The sequence below is a fragment of the Strix aluco genome, chromosome 26 (genome assembly GCF_031877795.1).
Source record: "Strix aluco isolate bStrAlu1 chromosome 26, bStrAlu1.hap1, whole genome shotgun sequence".
Taxonomy (NCBI): domain Eukaryota; kingdom Metazoa; phylum Chordata; class Aves; order Strigiformes; family Strigidae; genus Strix; species Strix aluco.
In genome coordinates, this window is record NC_133956.1 from 1,641,176 (window position 1) to 1,663,756 (window position 22,581).

The 22,581-nt window shown below is 39.8% G+C and overlaps 1 protein-coding gene across 5 annotated transcripts in view; it reads right to left on the reverse strand.

Annotated features, from left to right (window-relative positions):
• LOC141935006 (zinc finger MYM-type protein 4) overlaps nucleotides 1-22,581 on the reverse strand; it is a 44,612-nt gene that overhangs the window by 14,477 nt on the left and 7,554 nt on the right. For 2 of the 5 annotated variants that reach the window (XR_012626449.1, XM_074850886.1), the window contains exons 2-18: nucleotides 17,376-17,418; nucleotides 16,440-16,970; nucleotides 14,834-14,901; nucleotides 14,071-14,241; nucleotides 11,217-11,295; nucleotides 10,531-10,783; nucleotides 8,527-8,701; nucleotides 8,198-8,410; nucleotides 6,425-6,575; nucleotides 5,637-5,752; nucleotides 5,234-5,506; nucleotides 4,598-4,748; nucleotides 4,171-4,343; nucleotides 3,652-3,802; nucleotides 1,907-2,047; nucleotides 1,577-1,614; nucleotides 246-390 (exon numbers count right to left, since the gene is read on the reverse strand). Coding sequence is in view for 4 of the 5 variants with exons in the window: in XM_074850886.1 (XP_074706987.1) it covers nucleotides 246-390; nucleotides 1,577-1,614; nucleotides 1,907-2,047; nucleotides 3,652-3,802; nucleotides 4,171-4,343; nucleotides 4,598-4,748; nucleotides 5,234-5,506; nucleotides 5,637-5,752; nucleotides 6,425-6,575; nucleotides 8,198-8,410; nucleotides 8,527-8,701; nucleotides 10,531-10,783; nucleotides 11,217-11,295; nucleotides 14,071-14,241; nucleotides 14,834-14,901; nucleotides 16,440-16,970; nucleotides 17,376-17,418 (2,872 nt within the window). In the remaining variant the exon portion in view is untranslated. Of the gene's footprint in view, nucleotides 1-245; nucleotides 391-1,576; nucleotides 1,615-1,906; nucleotides 2,048-3,651; nucleotides 3,803-4,170; nucleotides 4,344-4,597; nucleotides 4,749-5,233; nucleotides 5,507-5,636; nucleotides 5,753-6,424; nucleotides 6,576-8,197; nucleotides 8,411-8,526; nucleotides 8,702-10,530; nucleotides 10,784-11,216; nucleotides 11,296-14,070; nucleotides 14,242-14,833; nucleotides 14,902-15,679; nucleotides 15,807-16,439; nucleotides 16,971-17,375; nucleotides 17,419-22,581 lie in introns of those variants that run through there. The other 3 variants (XM_074850887.1, XM_074850888.1, XM_074850889.1) reach the window with 3 other exon arrangements.

Below are 22,581 nucleotides of genomic sequence, written 5' to 3' on the forward strand. Positions count from 1 at the left end.
ATGCTAAAGATGAGTTAAAGCAAATCTCAAGATTCATCACACATGAAGCTCTATGGATTTCAAAGAATAGCACAAATATTTTACATACGTAAGGCAAACTGCTACTTGGAAAATACCATACAACAATCTGAAAACTATTTAAGGTTTTAAAATATATTAAAAAATATTCTGTTTCATAAATCATGCATTACTTTCTCAACTGCAATAGAGACTTTTATAAAACGGGTAGGAGATTAGATACATACCTGTCTGGCATTCTTTGTTTTGTGTGTGAGGTTTGCATGAGGTGGCCTTAGTCTGTGTGATTGGCTTGCACAACAATGCTTTGTTTTTTAGAAGCCTAGGTGGTTGTGATGGTGGTAGCTTTAGGGCATCTGTCTGAGTACTTGCCTGTGTGGAAAAATAGAAATGAGGGCACAGTCAGTATTGGTTGGAAGGATATCGTAAGATCAGTATTTGTTCTCTACTATGGGAGGTTGAACAATTCACAACACTCCTTGCTGATAAAAATGGTCATTTAAAAACTATTGCAAAACCAGCTTGCTAATGTAGTTGGTGCATTCTGGTCTTCACCTCAATTTATTTTAATCAAACAATAGGCTTTTTTTCCCTGTTAACAGTGCAGTGAACAAATCTGCAAGAATGTTTGGTTTCTGTAGTCAAATAACCTCTATAAACTTTTGACCTTGGAATCTTACTGATGGCAAAGATATAAAGAGGAGTTGTGTTAAGATGCTGTTGACGACTGAAAAGTCTGGCTGATACAGATGCCCAAAAAACTTGATGTGAAACCACCAAAAAGAAATAAAAGTGAAAAATGAACACAAATGCTGGCAGTATCAGTATAACTTCCTGATTACACACAGACTGACTTCGTGCTCATAATAATTTCAGGTCCTGCTAACTCTAATTTTCAGTCATTCATTCAAATAACAGGATCTATTTCATTAAGGAGAATTCATACTCTAATCCATAAATGACACTTCAGCTAAAAGCAAGGGTGTCAGTCTTCCAGAACCTAAGAGCCTATTCCAGAACCTATTTTAAGAGAGTTGCAAGATGTACATACCACATCCCTCAAAGAGCTCAAGAACAGGAACTCTAGGAGTTATTCACAGATAAGTGGTGACAATGGTTCCCCACAGCTCCGCTACCACACTACCAGGGAGTAGGAAAGCCAAGAGCTGGGTCATGGCAGCCCCAGCAGCCCACGCTGGTCCCCTTCCTCCCATGCTAGCCCTACAGACATCACATCCCACTTCTGGGCACAGAACGTAGCCTCAAGTACAGGAGCCACCCATGAATTGCTTGAGAACTACAGCCATCTCAAGAGCTACAATTTGAGAAGCTTTGTCTTGAAACATCTTATCAATCTGTCAGTGGACACAAAAAGACTTTTATACCATACAAGTTCTATCCATTTTTAAAAAAGTATCTGCAAGCTCGATGAGTTTTAAATCCCAATCACAACCAGGAAAAGCGATTACAAAATGACAGTGCAAAATTCTTGGATACTTTACTTGTTATTGATACAATCTGGCCAAAAGTGAGAAAAAAAGTCTCTTGTAAAACTTACATCTCCTATTATTTTTGCTGTCACAGTAGGGACTGCACCTGTGAAGAAAAAACATTCAATAGCCTGTGTACTTATCATCAAGGACCATAGTCCATACTCTGCCAAGGTCAAGAAAAAGGAATTCCCATCCAACCTCATTCCCTGGTGTATGTACATAGGTTTAAATCATTATTTATACCTAGGTAAAGGAAGGACAAAACTAACCATCTGCACTGATGTGAAGGATAATGAAGGAGTGGCTGTTGTCCTCAGTGGAAAAGATTCCAGAACAAATATAAGTGTTCAGGAACAGAGATTTAAAAATACGGGCATCATATTCAGCAGTCTTACCCTGTAAAACATTGTTGGAGTTAACCGTAGGCTGGGCAGCAGGGGTGCTTGCAAGGGACACCACATTTGCTATGACAGGGGTTGAGTCCTTTCTCAAAGAAGAAGGGCCTGATGAGGAAGCTGGTGCCATAGAAAGGTTTGCTGGACAGAGTGAACAGAAGAAAACTAAAATAAGCAAGAAAATAATTTATAAAACTGCATTTCTGAAACAACACCCACCCTCCAGACTCATCTCCAAATGAAAAAGCCTGCTGTATGAGAAGGGAATGTAGGTGTCCAACTGCAGTGTTTCAGTTTAAATAGGAGCTGGTTCCACAAGCAAACTTAAGCTGTTTCCCAGTCACTGAAACACTTCAGAAGTTCACCATAGTGTGAAGGCAGCTTTCTCTTTGTAACAGTATGTGTATTACAGCAGCACCCAGGAGACAAGAGGAGTGGATGCCTCAGTGCGCTCGGTACCAAACACACGCAGTACAGGAGACCCTGACAATTAATGAACGAGGTGAATCTTATGAGGCTCTCACAGTGAGGGGAATTCTTAGCTTCTTTCCATTTGAAAGCACCATCCCATGAGTTACCGCATTTCATCAAAAAAATACTGTCCTGAAGCACTCCACTATCCTGGCAGCCCCCACGTCAGATGCCTGGAGACCAGTTTTGCAAAGGCGTTGCACTTGCCTCAGCTGAAGCTGCAGGCACCCTTCTGGAGAAGCAGGCCCACCACACATTTTGCTATCCTTACTAACAGCCAAATGCACTGACAAGACCAGGAATGTCACATTGTATAGTTACGGTCTGAAAGTACAAACTTACTTATATGTTACTCTTAATCAGGGAAAACGGCTCCCACCAATGTAAGCAGCAGATGTGCACAAAGCTGAAGAGTTGAATATGGCCTGGTGCACACTATAAACTTTTAGTTAATATTCTTCATTGCTTGTTGGGTACCTTACAGTTGCAGTCACCACCACTCAGTGGGAGATTATGCCCCTCTTTAGGATCAGTGCTATTTCTAGCCTTTGTTTCTCTTCTTCCTGTCTTTGGGGGCCTGTCTTCCTTTCTTCCCTTTGCATTTCATTCCCTACAGAAACTCACAGTTCCTATTCCCGTGGGCTTCATTCCCACCCTCCTTCCCATTCCATCTGCTAAAATAACAAGCAAGGAAACAGCTACGGCACACATTAACCTTGGCATTGATACTTCAAGAATCAACGCTTAAAGACAGAGAAATAGTAACTTCTTCAGATGCCTACAGACTATGCAGAACTGGCTATTTTAAGTGCATATATGGAAGTCTGCATTTAGAACCATTAAGTCTACTAATTTCACCACTTGATCTTTTTTTGTTAAATGAACATTAATGTTCTACCGTATCTGGCTGTGTGTTATCAAGTACAGGAGACAAGCTAGGTATTTAACATGTCTTCAGTAGATATCAGTACATTTTACCCCAATAAAATAGGCCTTTGTTTTATGAAAGTGATTGAAAAGCAAGTGCCTTTGTCTCATCTTCTTTAAAATCACAATCTAGGTTTGGTATATGCAGCAATCTCATTTCATACCTGCAGAAGTTTGAAATCATCTGAAGTAAGAGAGAGATCTAAAGCTGAGCCCGTTCAATAGCAATGGGCAAGCCCCCCAGTAGAAGATAGATGTTAAAAAGTTCACTGAATCGATTTTCCAAATAAATGTTAGTATCACTGTCATGCACACCAAAAGGCAATACTACTCCCAGCCTGTTTTACCTGTGTTGTTTGGGGGTGGAGGGTCAGAAACACATTGCTGATTACAGAACAACAGAATACAAAGCAGATTGCAAAAATGCTTGATCTCCCCTTGCCATTTCATGGACTCACTGAGTTTACCTTGTCTCTTACAACCATCACACTTTGCCATCTAGGAAAACAGACAGAGGGAGAAATTAAACACACTTGTAAACAGCAACAAAGAATACGTGTACAAAAACCTCTTTGCACCCTGCTCAGCAAATATAAAGAAATCTCTACGGGTGCATCACTGTTGCAGCGTAACACAAAGCAGCAGAATGTTCAGTGTCTGTCTTCCCACAACCCATATTAGGTTTTCGCTACACAGAAAACTGGTACTCAAAACTTAAGAAGGATTTACTCATCCCTCACATATATGCAATATATTGCATGGACACAGAAGTCAGCTACAGGCAGTTCACTCAGCTCCTAATGCACAAAGGTTCTTTTGCTAACACGTTAATACTCTAGAGGATGTTATGTCAGAATATGGCTTACCTGGTAAAACAAAACTGTGAATTTAGACATGCACTCCTCTGAGCAAAATTCCTCCATTTTCCCCCCAAAGTGATGCTGGACCAGTTTGGGGGAAGTCTGTAAACAGTAACTGCACATTTTACAGTGGTTTCCCCAGCGCTTAGCCAAGTCATGTTTATAGAGCAGCTTACAACCTAAAAGAAAACAGCAAAAAACCCAAACTTCAGTATCAAAATAGCTCAGCACTTCTAGTTCTTGTATTTAGTTATGTCTGTAATAATTTGTTGAAATATATCATTAAAATGTAAAGTGTGAACAAAGTTCTGTGTTTCTAAACCTAAAAACCAGTTTCCTAACCTAAAAAGATTAGATTTCTCTTTGTATCACCAATAATTTTGGCAAAACACTTCTGACTTGATTTGTCTGAGACAGTCTTGCTCTTTCTTACCTTCACTACAGAATGGTTTATCTACGCCTGAGAATCGCACCATCTCCTTGATAATTTTCTCAATTTTGCAGTATTCACACATTGCCATTACACTGCTCCTCTTCTTATATTCATCACAGCAGGTCTTCCCACAGAACTGGAACATTTTACCCTGCAACATGGCCAGAATGTTTTGGTTTCAATGTTTCACATCCCAGATAATACATTTTAACTGTTAATCCAAACTCAGAAGCGTATTTATACCCTTCGAAATCAACAACAGACAGCACTAGCAGTTAAGTCTCCCCATTTAGCTTTATAACACAGCACAATTTTCAGTAGAAAGCCCTCATTGATGTGCTTTGTCCTGGAATTAAATTAATCATTGCTGGGACCAAGAATCGGGAACATGCTTACCTAGCCAGGCAATCATAGAGTTTGGGTTTTTTGGAGGGTTTTTTTCTGCTTTTAAGATCAAAGAACTAATATCAGTATTAATATCCATAACGGTTAAATGATACCAAAATCAGTTCCAAATTCTTCCATAGCAGGTCATAATAAGCAACAGAGCAATACTGACAGACCACTGCATATAAGCTACAATTTGCTGGGTTTCTGTTGAGAAATACAAGGTTCAAAAGCCCTAATCTTGATTACCTTGTAGTCAAGCAGTTCTGGTTTGGTTGCAAACCATCTGTTACAGTGCTGACACCTGAGTTTTACAACAGGGCGGGCAAAAGTGACTTGCTGGGACTGGGCAGCCAGCCTCTGTAGACCAGCTGCAGCTGAGCTGCTCACGGTGCTGGGGGACACCGTCGAGGTGGTGCTGCCCGCCGATACTGTCGCCCCCGAGGGAATGCTTACAATGACTTGACCTTGCGACAGAGGAACTACTGAGGAGTTCATTCCTGCAGGCTTGTTGAACAAATTCTGCAGGAAAGCAAATCGAGGAATAGACTTTATTTTACAGTATGACGTATTTTACCCAACATCCCAGATATTTACACCATCAATTTATGATTCTGTTAATTCAGCTAAGAAGAAATCCTAGGTGCCACACCTGAAAAGCTACTACACAACTGTAGCTGCAAAAATTGCGTATGCTCCCATCTGACATAGCCAAGTGATACTGAGGGTTTGATGAAGTTTTACAGCTGTTGCACTGAACTTGAACACCTGAGGGTGAAACAGAGAAGAAAAAGTGATTTATGCAACATCAAGTCGTACTGCAGATAATTTTGCACTGTGCATACAAAACCAGAGAATCTGAATGACAAGCCAAGGTACACACAGAAGCCCAAGACGAAGTTTCTACAGATTCAGAAGCAGACACTGCAGCTGCGGTGCCTGTTGCTTGCCAGATCCTTTAATTAATCTCCCAGTATCCCTAGGATGTCAGTAAGCATTTTTCTATTTTGCAAGAAAAATAGCTGAGAATATGTTTGCCTAGCTCAATGCAACATTAGGCAGAGGTAACTAAGCTAATCACCCTGGAGATCAAGGGGCAGAACAGTCACAGCAGTGGCATGGTGTATGTCCACAGAAGTGCATTTGTCTAGCTGGGAAACCCACCAGCTGCACTTGCAAGAGCAGAAAATAGATTAAGGTTTATTATCACGTTTAAGCTCTCTAAAAACAAAGCTGAAATGGCTGTACTGTCACCAATAGGTTTATCTATGGTAGAAAGTCTTTATATTTCCATCTCAGTATCTCCCTTTAAAAAAAAAAAAAAAAGCCATTTCCCAATTTCCCAAAAAATAATATCAGCTTTAACTTTCAACTTTCAATTAAGCTAGGATACAAGCTACATGAAATTATGCTTCTAAAGAAGTAAAAGGATAAACTCACCTGCAGAAGTAACCATTTTTACTCTATACGCTGACAAGCAGTTAACAGAGCAAAACATTTCAGTTTTTCCCAAGTTATTTGCACTCTCTATCATCTCAGCCGAAGTTCTCAAAGATTTACACAGTGTGCAAGGTGTAATTTTAGCTGCTTTCTGTGGAAAAATGGAAATGGGTCATTCATTTGAAACTTAGTATTTTTATTAACCTAGAAATTAATTGCTAACATATAAAATGTTTACAAAAGTGACTGCCAGTGCAGTTGAAACAGCACTTATTTTACAGCTTATTATTTATGATGCAGATATACTTATTTGAGTTCTCCAGAGCGCTTGCTATATTCACAGTTTGACCACCTGAGCCTTGGGCTCTCTCTCATTCAGGGTAAGCGCTGCCTTTGCAGGCCAGTTTAAACAGTAGCCAGGCTGTCAGGGAGAAGGCCTCCAAGTGCAAACAACACTACGTGTTGTAAGAGCACGTTATCAGCACCTTGTATCAGACAACTTCGACATTCTTGCTGAGAAGTAACATTTTGGTTATGATTTTTAATACATCAGCTATGTATGTAAGCAATATTCTCATTTAACAGATGAAAAAACAAGAAACACAGAGAAGCAGGTTCCCTGAAGATGTATTTGGTAGCAAAATGGGGAAGAGATATCTCCTGGTAATAATCACAGTTTTCAATCTATGGTTTACAGACTACTTTTAAAAAGAGATACAAAAAGGAGCCTACCTTTCATAGACACATTTTCTGTGTTTACAACAATGAAAGGTTTTTAAGTTTGGAAAAACCTTTGAGAGCTAGTGCACCAGATCATTTCATTATGACAGCCTTAAAAAGGCACTTTTTTCTATCAACAGCTATTCCAGATCTTCACAGAAGGACAGAATAGAGTATATGTTTTTAAGGATTTAAAAACACCCACAAAACCCCAGAAACTATCAGAATGTATCTGACAACTGAGTTGAATGCTGTTTAAAAATCAATAAAAAATAGGTTAGACTTAACCTTATAAGCTCTGAATGTACTGTATTTTCAGGAAGACTAACATATATGGGGTTTTGATGTGAGATGCAAAAGCAGCATGAAATCCCTCGCCTTTCCAGCTTATTTAATTTAATTTCTAAATTTGTTTCAGAGGACAACTAATGTTGTAGGTAATTTTCTGGATGAAATACTTCAACCAGATTTTTTTAATTCATTAGGCCTTTCTTGGCCTAAGTGACCTGAATAATGGGACAGCAGAGTCACGTCACAAAATGAAGTTACACTATCTTATCAGCGGGCAATTTTTCCTGAAGTAATTGCATTAAAATAAGTCAGTCAAAAATAATTGAGCTATTATAATAAATTAAGGTTCTCTCAACTGCTCAGCTCTTTAAGAGGCTCCATTATAATCAAAATTAAAATATTAAAAATTTAAATATGAAAATCAAAATTATCAACTAATTATTACTTTTCCTCTCCACTTAATTCAAATGCTACAATTTAATAGAGAATACTCAAACAGGGAGCATCTCAAAGGCTGAAAAACGTCCCAGTGGCCTGCTGCTGAGTGCTCCCAGTGTGCCTCCTCTCACGCTGGAACGCCCTGGTGTCCAGATCAGCAGTAAGGGGGAGCACAGCAATGTGTCTGGGCAAAGATTAAGCAGCAAATGGCAAATGCAGTTAACTTAGACCAAGACAGTATCTGAAATCAGCTAATAGATTGGGTTTCTTAAAACACCCAAAATCTAATCAAAGACCCATTCTTAATATTCTGTCAAAACCTACCTGCTTGTATGCTGTCACACATGTTGGACTGCAGAACTTTTTTGACTGTCCCTCTATTTGAAGCATGTGGCATTGGCCAGAGCCACTGTAGCAGTAGCCTCCACAATTCTCACAGCAGTTCATGGTCAAGTTGTTAGCCGAGCGGAACTTGGAGAAGCAGGCATCGCTGCAGAGCTTGTGTACAACGTTCTGGTAATTCACTTCGTGTCTAATCTGGAAGAAAAGAAAGAATATATAACAAGGATAGAAAGAATACCTATGTTCATCTCTGGGATGGCAAGTTGTCCTGATCTAAAGGAAATTCAAATGAAAAAGAAGTTTGTAATTACCACTGCATTCTTCTGGCACATGCTGCACTTGGTTGAAATGCTGTTAGTATGAATAGTAACAACAGGTTTCCTTTTCAGTTCATATGTAGAAAGACAAGACTGGCTGCAGAAATCCTTACTGGAGTTTGTATTGTCAAACTGGGCAGTGATTACATCCTTTGGATTTAGAATGTCTCTATGGAAAAAAGAAAAACAAACAAACAAAGAGATAAAAAATTATCTTGTCAACTTGCTTTCCCTTCTTTTTCTGCAGACTAAATATTCTCTAGAAGAGGATGGATTAATTTAATTTAAAGCTTTTCTTTCTGCTGATCTAAGTACCTGGCTTCATCTTTCTTTTCCTATTAGGAAAATAGTTAGGAAGTACAGTTCTCAAGTAGATATTTTGTGAAACATTTTGTATGCGGACTTAGGAGTGGCCTATATCAAGGTGTATCATTAAATCTTTTCAAAAGGAACTGAGAGAAGGTAACTGTTTTGCACAGTCTTTACTTAAAAAAAATTAGAAAGCAGGATATGTGGAATAATTCCCTTTAATAATGAAAATACCAATCATGATGGGGTAGGGAAAAAAAAGGGAAAAACAAAAGGTCACAAATTCTAATCACCATGTACTTCAGTCCAAAACGGTCTGACTGCTATTGTAACTCTCCATCTCTCCCATCTATAGTTTTGTTTATTTGTTGCTGGATTTAACAAACTGAACTTTCTCCTTATTTCTTCTCTTTTATAACAGTCACTCACAGAAAAGTTTCAAAGCCCTTAAGTCAAAAAACTAGGAGGAAATATTTGTATCATTTTCTTGGTTGGAAGGATGCCTCCTTCTCACTTGTCAGAGGTAAACCATTTTTCAACAGAATAAGTACAAATTACAGCCAAGACTGCTGAACTTTATTACAAGGTCTTTCCACACTGAGACAGCAAGTGAAAAGAATAATTAATTGAAGTCTCAAGTTTAAGTTCAGTTGACCTTGTAAAACTGAAAGTAATAAATTTGTTGTTGAAGAAATGATGAACAAAGCAGCATTCCTTTTGCAAAATAACTTTCAAAACTAAAAATAATACATATGAATAATTCTCTCCATAAACAGACTATAGCACAAGCAGTCTGCAAAGTTATTTATTTGCCTCAAGTTAATGTTATAGTACTATGACATCTTAAAGAGCCAGCCACAAAGGTTTCCTTTTCCTACTTTGGACATAATAATACAAATGAACACAAAATCTTAATAATTCAAATGTTGTTTAGAGCTGAAGATTCAGGCCTGCGTTTCCAACAGGACTGTGGAAAATGCAGATCTTTTCCAAAGAATTTTTTCCAAGTGGGCTCACAAAAGCAAACCTCACCCTTCCACTCTAGGCCTAGGTAGAAAATAACTGATCTGGGTGCTGAAACCCCAACTACCTAAAAAACTCAAATCTTAATAAATTTAATCTCTCTGCATCTTATGAAAGCAGCAGTGACATATTTTGGAGAGCTAGGACGTACAGAAATCTAAGCTCACCAACTGGAGCCCTACGGGAAAGTTTAAATATTTTTGGAATCTAAGGAAACATCCTGCCTCAAATATATTAATTTATCCATATTTTATTTAATTTTAGGGATTCAATAAATCTGTTTTCATCTAGAAGGAATAATACATAAAATATTTTTTGAAAATGTACTCTTGTTAGTGGTTTTGAGAGTGCAATGACATTTTTAAATGGCAGGAAATTTTGAAATACAGTTTTTCATATTTGCCTCAATTAAATCAAAGAAGACAAGATGCACACTTCACAACAGAGGCTTCTAAATCTCCGTGTATGTGAAATCCAGCTAATGAAATGGAACTGAAAGTGGACAGACCAATTAACAAGTACCAGTATCAGCCACGATTTTTTGAAGGGAAGCGTAACAGAAGCAGACATTATAGAAACCGCGTGTTGTGTAAAAAGAGAACTGAAGCCCTTCATTATCTGCTTGAATATCAATTATTACTAGAACAAATTAAAACACTGTCCTACTTTGAGCAGCTTGAGCAGGTTTTCTTGGTAGAAGCTGGTGGGCGAGAAGCTGGAACAGTGTATCCAGTGAGGCACAGTGTGGAGCAGAAGAGCTGGGTAGAGCCTTTCCTCTGGTATGCAGTTTGCCCCTTCTGCAGGATTTTTTTACAGCCAGAACAGGAAACCCGAACAGCTGTGGTTGGAACTGAAGGAAGCATTTTACTCATGCCAGAGGATGCCACAGCAGGCTGGAAACCTGATGACAGCTGTGGAGCTAAAAAAAACCCAAGAACACAGAGAAAACATAGAGCAACTGTTATATATGTATTACACATAATTCATTTGTGTGCAGGGGGCAAGCACTAAGCTTATGACTTCATCTGGGTTGCCAGGGTCTAAGGGAGAATTAAATAGCGGATGAACTTGCCATAAATACATGCCCTGTGCTGGTATTCTGCAGAGTAGATTGTTTCAACTTCTCTTAAGACTGAAAATGCACTTTTAACATCCCTTTCACATTTAATTTTCCTTTGCCTCAAAAATACAATTATTTTTCAATCTCTAAATTTCATTGTCTCTAAAACAAACTGGTTTTATTCCTACTGGGATCAAACATAGCAAATGAAATGCAGAATAATCTGCAAGACTATTTGCAAAGGTGATATATTTTACAGATTTAAACAAAGGTAGTCTTGCCTATTCCTTACCAAGAGGACTGCCACTGACTGAAAATACAGCACTGATTTTCAGCTCCCCTTCCTGAGTTTTTGGCTGTTGGCCGTACTCCTAAAACAAAGGGAAAGGAAAAGGAGAACAAATACACACATGTAATAACAGGTTACATGATTTCCATTCTTTCATCATGCTGTATTGAATCTTAAGGAAGAGTGAGACTCCTCAGCCTGCTCCGAAGGCCAGGCTTACAGATGTTGCTGTATGAACACCACACACAGAACCTGCTCGGAGGTTCAGAGCGAACCACAACCGAGGCTGTCGTGTAGAAATGGAAAAGCGTGGCCGCCTGGTGCGTTCCCCTTCCCATCTGTACTCCAAGACACCTCAGAATTCAGCCAGACAAAGTTTAAGAGAAATCTCTGCTTTCCACTCACACTTTCCATCTAGATGTGCTTTGCAGTCCTTGTCCCTGCTCTGTGAAACAAGCTTTATCTTCACATTCATAGAGGATAATAATGAAATACAGACTGGGACCTAGATGGTGAGAAGCATTCTGTACTTAACCATGACTTAAGTACCCTGGAGAAGCCTAAGGTGAAGCTTTGCAGCAGACCAAAGCTGGCACCACTGGAGCCAGACCACCACAGCCCCTGCTCAGACTTGGCTTCAGTGAGACGGGAATAACCTCACACTTTCTACAGGACGAGAAAATCCCTACAGACAGTCGCTTGTGGAATAGCTGACATCCTATAAATTACTAGCTTACTCCACAGCAGCTATTCATACTTTGACACCATGCTTCCTGCCTGTGCTCTCCCTAGAAATCTGAACCATAAAGCAGCTTGTAACACTCCACATGTAAATCTTAATAGGCTGAAAAGCATAATCTCTTGGAACTAGAGAGATGATAAGATTTAACCTACTTACAGTCATTTGAGAGTAGGGAGGGCATGATGTCATGTTATGACTGAGCTAAATTCACAGTTGCTGTCTGGCTGCAAGGTAAGCCAATTCAAAAATCACTGAGCAAAATTAAGCGCTCGCATCTCAGCGGCAGTGAACTGCCCCCTCAGCTTAAGCCATCTCCTAAAATCACACACTAACATCCACATAATACATGCTAAAATTTAACACTTCTCTTGCTCCTGTGGGAAAATTACAAGTTTCTATACTAGGACAATCAAACTATTTCTCAGCAGGTTGCCCAGGAGAACAAGCAACAGTATTGGTTCATCACGTGAACTATCAGACGGAAACATTCAAATCTCAAGTAGGAGAAGCTTTTACGCTGCGGATGTGCGTGTCATGGTGATGGGTTTTAAAGCAGCATTTTTTAAAATATTACATATTTTCAGAAATACAGTTTTTTAAGCATTTTAACTGCAGTTTTATCCTTAGTCAATACTAGTAAGAGAAATGGAGGCAAATCCTGACATCAACCGTGCATGATCAAGCATAGTTTCACAGCAGTGTCAACAGTGTTGAAAGCCAAGAACCTTCAGCTCCAACTATCAGCTACAGCAAGAAATGCTGTTATCTTTCAGGATGCATGAAAAAAACTGAAAAATCTACATTAATTCCAATCTAAAACAAAACAAAATGAACCTTCATCAGTTCTCATACTTTTACAGTATCAGGCAGAGTTGATAATTACAGGATTTTACTCCAGAAATTAATATTTTGAACAATACGATATTTGTCATTTAAATTCTTCAAGTCTTCACTTTTGCTTTTAGTATGATCTTTGATAACCACAGACATCTTGCATCGCATTCCACACAAATCAACACAGTGATGCCATCTTGGGAGGACAAAAGTGTAAACAGATTTAACTAACCTACACATGGTTTGACATTATATACGCTTAAGGTAAAACAAAACCAAACAATCTCACAGACACTGAACAAATCAGAAGGGCAGTGAAATCTGAATGATTTTAAATACCTAATTTACTTCTTTATTTTATTAAGCCAAGAGTATTATGGGAAAAGAAGAAAAAATGTTGGGAAGACAGGCCCAGAGAGGAAAGGAGGTATAGCAGAAGTACACAGAATGATACTAGAAAAACTAATGCCTGGACAGGAGCACCAGCACTCTAGTGTTGATGCAAGTGGGATGAATCACTTTGGGAAGCTCTACACACCTTTAACTGCATGTAAAGTTCGGCACGTAACCCAAATGTTAGCAGTGAAGAGACAGGAATTGCAACACAGATCATTTTCCTGGTGTCACACGGCAAACCAGTGGCAAAGAGACCAGTCAGAGCTCAGCAATCCTTGCCCCAGCACCGCTCAATCCATAGGTCAGACTTTCTCCATTTTGTAATTATTGAACTTTTATTGTCATTTAAAAATGTCAGTCTCAAATGAGAAAGTCACTTAAACACATGCTAAAATTGACTTCACTGACACGTACGTATTTAAATATTTTGCTAAGGTAAGACCTCTAAGTGTTAATTTAAAACAAGAACAAACAACGAACCACTGTGCTCACAAAGATAACCTTTAAGAGGGAAGTAGCAGGAATAGCACTTTCAACTACACATCTCTAACTGTGACTACTCACAAAGTATTCAGTAAAACACGATTTAAATTTTATTTCCTAGTGAGACTGAGTTGAGATTAAGTGTCTATATTGCCACAGATTTAATAATGAAAGTTTGCTTTGTCTCTAACTGAAAAGCAAAACATGTTCAGTGACGTGGTAACATGACATCAAAAAGTTGGGGGTTTAGGTTTCATGGTAGTATAAGAGGGAAAATTCCTTCTACTACACTATGTTCTTCATGTTAAATTTCGGTCAACAAACCAAATAAATTGCTGAATTTATGTCCAGCTTATGCGGTCAGCTGTCAGACCAAAATGAGAAATGCAATGGGAAACTTACCTCAGAATTATCAGGTTCATCTTTAATTTTGTCTAATAGTCCCTGCTGTGGGGCCATAGCTTTATCATATTCGTCATCCAAAGGCTCCTCCTTAATTCTAATATTTGGTGCAAAGGAATTCCCCAGTTCTTGTCCAATAGATTCCTTACTAGAAAATAGGTAGCTAGACTCCTGAAACAATAATATGAAAAAGAATTCACCCTCCTGCATCTGCCATTAGGAGCTGGGCTGCTGCCAAGGGGAGTTTCTGTTGCAGACCAAGAGAAATGGGTCCTGCCACTGGAAGGTGGGAGAAATGATGGGCAGCAGCTGCTGCCTCCACCTCCCTGCAGCACCCTCTGCCATCCCACCCCCAATCCTTTTCACTCCTCTAGACAAAGCAGAAGCCACCCAGCTCTCCAGGTTGGTTGTCAGCAGGGGCATTCGGATGTTTGGGCAGTGTCTCCTGTTGATACTGCTGTTCCCTGTCTCATCTGGAAAAAAGGCAGCAGGTCAGATGGATGCATCCAGGTCTAGATTCGGCTCACCAGTCAGTCAGACCATGCTGAACATGAAAATGGCTAGCAAAAGAATCCTCAATCCAAAGAGAGGGTCAGCAAAATTTTACAAAATTATATGCACTGTTTAAGTAGCAAAGATGTCTAAGAGTCAGAAGATCAGTTTTCTTGATACTCAAATTTACACTCAAATACAAAATACGTATTTTGAATTATTCCAGTATATTGCTGCACTTGCAAAAGTGTTTGAAAGATCTATAGCTTACCCTGAAGTTAGTTTCTGGAGTTTGTGGCGCTAACTGCGTCCGTAATGTTTCTTCTACTTGATTATGAACTGAGGAAAACATATACATTAAATATAAATGAATACAGATTCCAATGCATTTACCTTTAAAACTAACTAGAGTCTCATACTGATCCCCAACCCCATAGTCTGACAGCACCTCAGAAGTATCAAACTACTCCCTTTCTCCTCCCTGCAAATAAGACGGTAATCCTCAAAGACAACTGACATTTTTTGATTATTCTACTGGGTCATTATTTTCCCATTCCAGCAAAATAGTTGTAAAATTCTGAGGCCAATTGTTCATTCAGAATTTTCCGCACCCCAGTGGGTTCTGAACTCTCCCGTGTTTCCACATTTAAGTCAGAAAATATTTTTCAGAGCAACAATTTTCATCCTTTGCTGTTCTGGTCTTTTGCCTTTCCCCCCCTTCTGAGGAAACAGTAGCTTATGCTTTTTTAGCATGTATCTTTTAAAAATTCTGGATTTGCCCGGATACTGGATGCTGCCTATGAGCATTTACTATTGCTGTTTCAACTACTGATTACCGGAGGCTGCACAGCTTTCAGCCACAGTCTTATAACTGTAGGTATTTACAATTTTCTGAAATATGTCTTTTGCACAGAAACATTCTTCACTTGATTTCTACCTGAAGGTAAAAGTAAAAGACACATCTTTAACTCTTCTTTATTTTAAAACATCTGCATTGCTTCTCTGTTCTTTGTGCAACCTGGAAGCACTGATTTTAAGATGCTGTTACTAAACATGCAAAGTTTAAATATCGGAACTTTAAGCTGTGAATCTGAACAAGTAGCCAGGAGGCTCTCACTTGTTGGCCAACCCTCTTTCCATGCGGTCTGGTCATTCTTAACTCCTTCATTCACTGTTCTACTGCAACTCTCAGAGCTTGGGAAGTCAAAAACAAGTGTGTGGGCAGCAAGACTACTGCCAGGCTCCCTGAAATGAGAAATGGATTACAAGCATCTTTGGTTCTCTCTATGTTGGCTGGACAAAGTCCAAGACACAAGTATCTGAGGAAGAAGGAGAGCAGTCTCCCAGGAAAAGCAGATCTCAAGTTACTCTCTGGCTTACTTCCTGCAGACACCAATAGATTTCTAGCAAGCCTTTCAGTGATGCTACTACCAAATGCATACTGTTTTAAATACATATACATTAATAAAGAATCAGTACTTTGCTCAAAAAAATCTTTCCTGGTCATCAACCTAACCTAATTATCATTTTTTCTTTTAAGGAGTTCCAAGGTCTACAAAAAACAGTGAGAAAAACCAAAAGGAAGCTGGAATTGTCACCCAGCTTGGTTTAGTAAACCACAACAACAGGGGCTATGGCGAGGCTTTGAAACAAGCTGTGGAGGATGAGACGCCCCAATGCTGCCAGGCCCTGCAAATCCTAGTCCTAATACAGAGTTCATTGTATTTCAGGGTTCTTTATAAAATGCTTCCCTACATACAGCTCTGCATGTTCTCTTCAACAAGATGATGCTTTTACTAACTAGCCCTATTGCTAATTTCTGTCTAGTTCTTTCTTCCTCTTTGCTGGGTAGCCAGGTCTACGATGTCAACAGTTACCTGCTTTGTCAAGAAAACTGCTTTTCAATCTAGAATCCATATCTTTAGGGATTTTTTCCAACCGTTTTTCACGTTCTTGAAAATGTCCTTCTCTATTCTTGTCCTTTGCTGAAAAAGTCTCTTTGCCATTATCTCTTGTTATGCTAAAATCTTTTCGAATTGATTTAAATACAGGGCCCTGCTCAAATGGTGAAGTGAGATCCTTTTGGATTGCATTCTGAATCTGAACTTCTTTTTCACTGTCCAATTCATGTTCTGTAACTCTCTTGTCCTCTTCCAGATGGTCTTCATCATGAATCACTGAAGAAAGAGTGTCTTTTGGAGTGAAATTTTGATCATCTTCGTTGTCACTTCCAACAACGGGTATGCCTGCAAGATCCCCAGAGTTCAGAAAATAATCATCATCATCATCATCCAGCAGTGAGTTTTCAGATCCTGTTCGATTCTGTATTCCGTAAGATATGCTGTCGAGGGCAGGTGCTAAGTTGTGGTCAGTGTCCTCAGACATTTCTGCATCCAGAATTTCACCACCTAGGGAGAAAAAAAAAAAAAAAAAAAGTCAGAAAATTCACCAACTTTGCGTGTAACAAAGGACAAGCATGTGTCCTTTGCTAATCTGTCTGATGCTGCAATTCCTTGAATACTTTAAGACTTCTTGGGCCAACATTAGCAGTAAAACATTGCTGACATAAGAAACAGTTCTGTTGCACTCACCACACAATGAAGCAGAAACTAAACTGATTAAAACTAACCAAAGAAACAAACAACATTAACTCCAGTTCATCTAATTTGTAACACTTTGGAGAAGGCAATGCAGGGAGGGAATGAGTAGCAAGGGCTAGGAGAAGGGCAAGATAGTCTTTTTCAGCAACAATGTTACTTTTAAGAAATGTTTTGTGAAACTATGGCCTTATATAAATAAATAAAAATACTTACATTTTTCTGTAATATCAAATACCGCATCAGATTTATCTTCAAACTGTAAAAAGGAAAGCACTATATCATTATCTCGGTCAGCTGCCATGTACTTTGCTAAAAAGTATCTGATCAAAACCAAAACCAACAAGAAGGATCACAATTCCTCCTCCTTCCTTTCCTGCCCCAAGCAAAGTTCTAAGAATTTAGACCGTTGCATTACTGAGAAGTTGCATTTACCCTAACAAGTTCAGAGCTACACAGAAAAAGCACACAATGAAAATTTAGAATTAGCGTTGCTTCCCAGAGAAGGTGGAGGAGAGAGGGAAGGGAAGGTCAAAATTTTCGCTTCTACATGAGATACTTGTACCAGGTCAAGATCATAGACTCTGCCCCCTTTGATGCTCTACGAGCCTTAATTGCCTCTGAATGTTATAGACAGAAAACCAGCAGCATACACAGCTGCCACTGACATGGGCTGCAGAGATCCAAAGGTTTCATCTCTCTAACAGGGAATGTCCCCTTTCCAGGAACAGTGACATGTAATGCTTAACTTCCTAAGAGTAACGAGACAATGCGTGTCAGTACGAGCATAACCAAAGAACCAGATGACGACTCTGAGTGCTGCACAAAACATCTGTTCACATGAAACATTTGCTGACAGATGTTAAAGCTGAAGGCATGTTTCACTGCTGTCTGAAGAAGTACACGCACTCAGCGTAACTGAAGTTTCCTTTTGAACACCCAACTTAACTAGCATCCTTCCTTTCTGCCTAAAAGGTAACAGCAATTCACTTAAGTTATCTCCCCCTTCTCTACCTCTCCAGCTCTACGCTTTCTTTTCTGGTAGATCCTGCTCACACTTCAATTCTTAAGCCATCTTAAGGAAAGTAATGGGATTTGATAGCAAAGGGATGATCTCTAATTTCATTTAACTCAAGTCATTTAGTTAATAAATCCGATAGTCCACAGGACTGTGATGGGAACTATCAATTTAGTAGCAACGAGCTCTGGGAAAGGATGACAACATACTGTCCCGGGGTTCCTCGACGGTAAAAAGTCCGTCAGTCTCTTTGCAATATCACTTGCAGGTCTACAGAGGCAAGTTAGCGCCTTCAGCTTAATCTGACAACACACGGAATAGTGAGGACCTGTCCAGCCTTGTGAATATCAAGACAATTTGATACTGCACCAAAACTTTCCAGCTTCTCTGAGCAGATAGTTGAGGCTGGAAAAGTGAAATACAGAACCAAAATTTTTTTTTAAAGTTACACTGTTTCACAAGGCTGATGCAAGTCTCTTCGTTGTAATTGTCTAGACGAAAAAAGAGCAAGGAAAGACCTTCCAGGAAGGTTTGCAAGACCTGAGTTGTTACTGCTATAATGATATCCAAGGAGTGTCTCCAGAGATGCAAGTTTAATGCTGATCTAGAAGCCCACTCATAGTCAACTAAGTTTACACTAGTGTAAAATTAATCCCCAAAAATATTGGCTATACTTAGTGCTAATACCAGATGCTGAGGACACGGATAGCGGTGGTGTACTGTTTTTATAGAAGAACAGAAAAAGGAACTTGTTGCCATTTGATAACATCAGAATATGAAGGCTTGGGAGGCAAAAATGATAGCCTAGGTCTTTTTCTCTATGCTGACCTTCCCTGATCCTTTTCTTGCTTCCTGTCAGTAATGTTCCTTCTTCTCAAAAATGTAGGGTGAGAGAAGTTTTCAGCTGAGATGAAGCATTAAATCATCTTTTTCTCAGAGTAGGTTTATATCAAAGTAGTTCTTCAACTCTTTTGAGATCCAGAGTACCTATGGGAAAGTATTCTAAGTTCTATCACAATCCTTACTACCTTACACATCCAAACCCTAGGTGTTCCTCCTCCTCTGGAGATAACAAATCTTTTAATAATAGGTGACAGAAATGCTGTTATTAGGAAAAGAATACATTCTGCAGTCTGGACCTCTCTAACTGTTTCATTCAAAGAAATGACAACATGCAAGTCAGCACAAGGGGCCACCTGCAACAGCACATTAGGGACTACCATAAATATTTTGGACAAGTTGGAAAACATTTACAATCTACCTGGATGTGATCCAAGATAGTTCCCAATCACAAGGTCATCCTAGAAAAAAAATCTTCTTTTCTCTTTCTTTTGTGAGATGCTATCAAGATAAGAGATCATCTTGAATATTTTCTTCCTTTAAAAGGTTTTAGGGTACAGAGGAAGATCTGTGTCTGTGGTCAAAAGCTTCCATTGGAACTATTTATAATAAAACAGGAACTTCAGCACCTGATAATACAAGCAGTTTTACCTAAGCCACCATCTAGTTTCTGATGGTGAACAGCATCAGAACTCCCACATGGTGTAAATCCAAAGAGAGGAAACCAGGAGAAGTGTTTGCATGCTTGTGTGTGTGGATACATATGTACCAACATACACATAAAGATATATATATATCCCCAATAAATTACTCATTCCATAACAGTCTATAACTGGACTATGTACTGAAATGAGGGCTCGCATAACTTTCTTCTGAATTAGCGGGGGTATTCTCGCAAGTATATCCACGTCTACTCCCTTCCTGAATCCTATTACAACCTTGTTTAATGCTGTTTCAGGAGGAAATTTTGTACATCAATAGTTACATAAAAATACATCACCTTAATCAGTCGTGTCAGTTGACTTTCACTGGATCATGCTCTTGTATTATACAGGAAAGTAATAATGCCCAACTTACTATTTCTGTATTATTCCATTCCATTTCTGCAAGGCAATTCCCTCTCTCGCCAGTCCTTATACTTCCTCCTTTGATTAGCTGTCATCACTCTTAATTCCCTTTATTTCTTCTGCTCACATTTTTAAAGATTTGGTGATTAGCGGAACAAAAGTACTCTAGAGGCAAACATGAAACAGACTGAGCATTTCCTATGGGTCATTTTTTGACAGATCTAAGAAGAGGCACCTGAATATCCCAGATTAAGTCCTAGATAACTACAGAATGGAAAGTATGAGGAACAGAAAGTTTTCTGTTGGAATAGCCTCGGCTTCAACGCCTCAACGCAGTCCTCAAAACACACTTGCAGTTGTAAAACAAAACTCAAGAATATCATATTTTAAAGCACCTTCATTCAATCACTTTGGCTAATATTTTGCCAGAGAACAACATAATGATACTTTTAAGTAGTGAACATTCCCTAAGAGTTTAAGACAGAACAGTTTGATATTAGCAAAATTAAATGTTTTAGGATATATCTTTCTTAGTGACTGTCTCATTAGCTAGCATTGTACACAAAGCAATGCTCTGCCTACTCAGGTTGTAATAAATAAATAAATAAAACAAGAATACAGAAATGGCAACAAAACAATTAGGTATTCCCAGAAGTGATGTGTTTTGCTTTAAATTAACTACTCTATACATAAAGACAGTATTGCTTTTATTAAAAAAAAAAATAATTCCACTAGGTATGTCACTATTTTTTTATAATCCTATATCAGACTCTAGGGGAACAGTGTTCCATCCTCAGCACTAGCCCATCTTTGCTTGGAGCGGGTGACAGAAGGGCACTGTTTACACTTTATACAATGTGCTCATCTGAAATAACTAAAAGCCTGTTCAATACTTTTAACAGCGTTCAAAGTTGCCATAGCATCTGTAAATCAAACAATTAATAGGTTATTTTTGTGCAGGATAAAGAGAGAAGCTGCCTATGGCTACAGCCTTGCTTTGTATGCAAAATAGGGAATTTCTTTAAAAAAATAAAACAACGTACAACTTTACATACACAGGCACTTTCTAACAAGCCTCTTGAAGTTTGAGCCTAGGTTTTACTGCACCTATAAGCAAACTGTGGAAAGGAAGCAGATGTTAAGAAAACTGCAATTAAAGATAGTCAGAGAGCATTCTCACTTTCTTGTCTGTACAGTTTCCCTGTCCCTATACACACAGCATAACCCCCCACTTCCGAATTCATTAAACCGATAAGGAAGACCCCATTGTAAAAAAAGAAATGAACTGAATTGTAATTGCTCTTCTGGAACCAGGTGCGGCGAGCTCAGGAAGCATCCCCTGACCTTTTACACATGACATCCCTGGAAGGGATGCCAGGCAGGCAGCCAGCCGCGCTGCTGCTCTGCCACGGGAAAACTCCGCAGCACGGGCAGGATTAACCAGCGCGGCTCTCGCGGAGCTGCTTCCCCCCGAAACGCAGCCAGAGCTGCGGATTCCTACCTGCGGAGCACCTGGGGAGGGAAGAGCAGAGGGTAACAAAGAGCCAGCCTGCTGCAGATACCTGCTACAGGAAAAGAACGGCTGCGGCAGGAAGAGAACCCGGCGGGGTCAGGCGAGCCATAGAGCTCGGCGCGTGGTGCCGGGCCTGCAGAGCCCCCTAGCCGCCCCGGGCCGGACAGCCGCCCGCCACGGCCACCGGCCACCGGCCACCCGGGCTGGCTCCCCGGCCAGCGCCCGCCCTGGCACCCCGGACCCCGCCGCTGGCGGCTGGGGGCCGCGCGGGGCCATTCGCAGGGAGAAGGGGCTCGGAGCCGCGGTGGGGAGAGGGAAAGCTGATTTTGCGAGGTGTGTCCTTGAGGCTTCCCTGGGCATCTGCGCCATGCCCGAGACGTCAAATGAGTAATTTTAATGCAGTCTGAGGGTAATTAAATGGATACTATGATGGGAATTTTAAAGGCAAATCCCAAACAATCGCCTATACACGTAAAAAGACAAAGGCAGGCATTTTTCAGTTTCTGGTGGCTCCCTACCTTTCTGTTCAAGAAACAGGGTTTTACCTGGCATCTCACTTATGCATCTCCCATTTTTAAGTTTCAGGAAAGACTCAGGCATGTGTAGCTACCGTTTCATTCGTGCGTTTTCCAAATTCTGAATGATTCACCAGAAATCATGGGGAGCGGTATTGCCCTTTTCTGTCCCCAGCTTTTTCTGACATTTCTGAGTTTTCTGAATATTCACAGGCCAATTCCAAACAAAGCCTCTGCCGACCTACGGTTTCCGTATCCACCAAACATGCACACGCAAGCTGCATGCTGTTACCAACCTATATGGGGCCAAGTAAATGAGTCTGTCACGCACACAGAAAGTTTCAACATGCCTTAATTTTTCTGAATGATTGCTGGTTTTAATCTATACCTACAAAAACCAGAGGTGATCCGAGTCCTTCTCCCATCCGCCCACAAAAACACGGATTTGAGAAGGAAGCAGCTCCACATG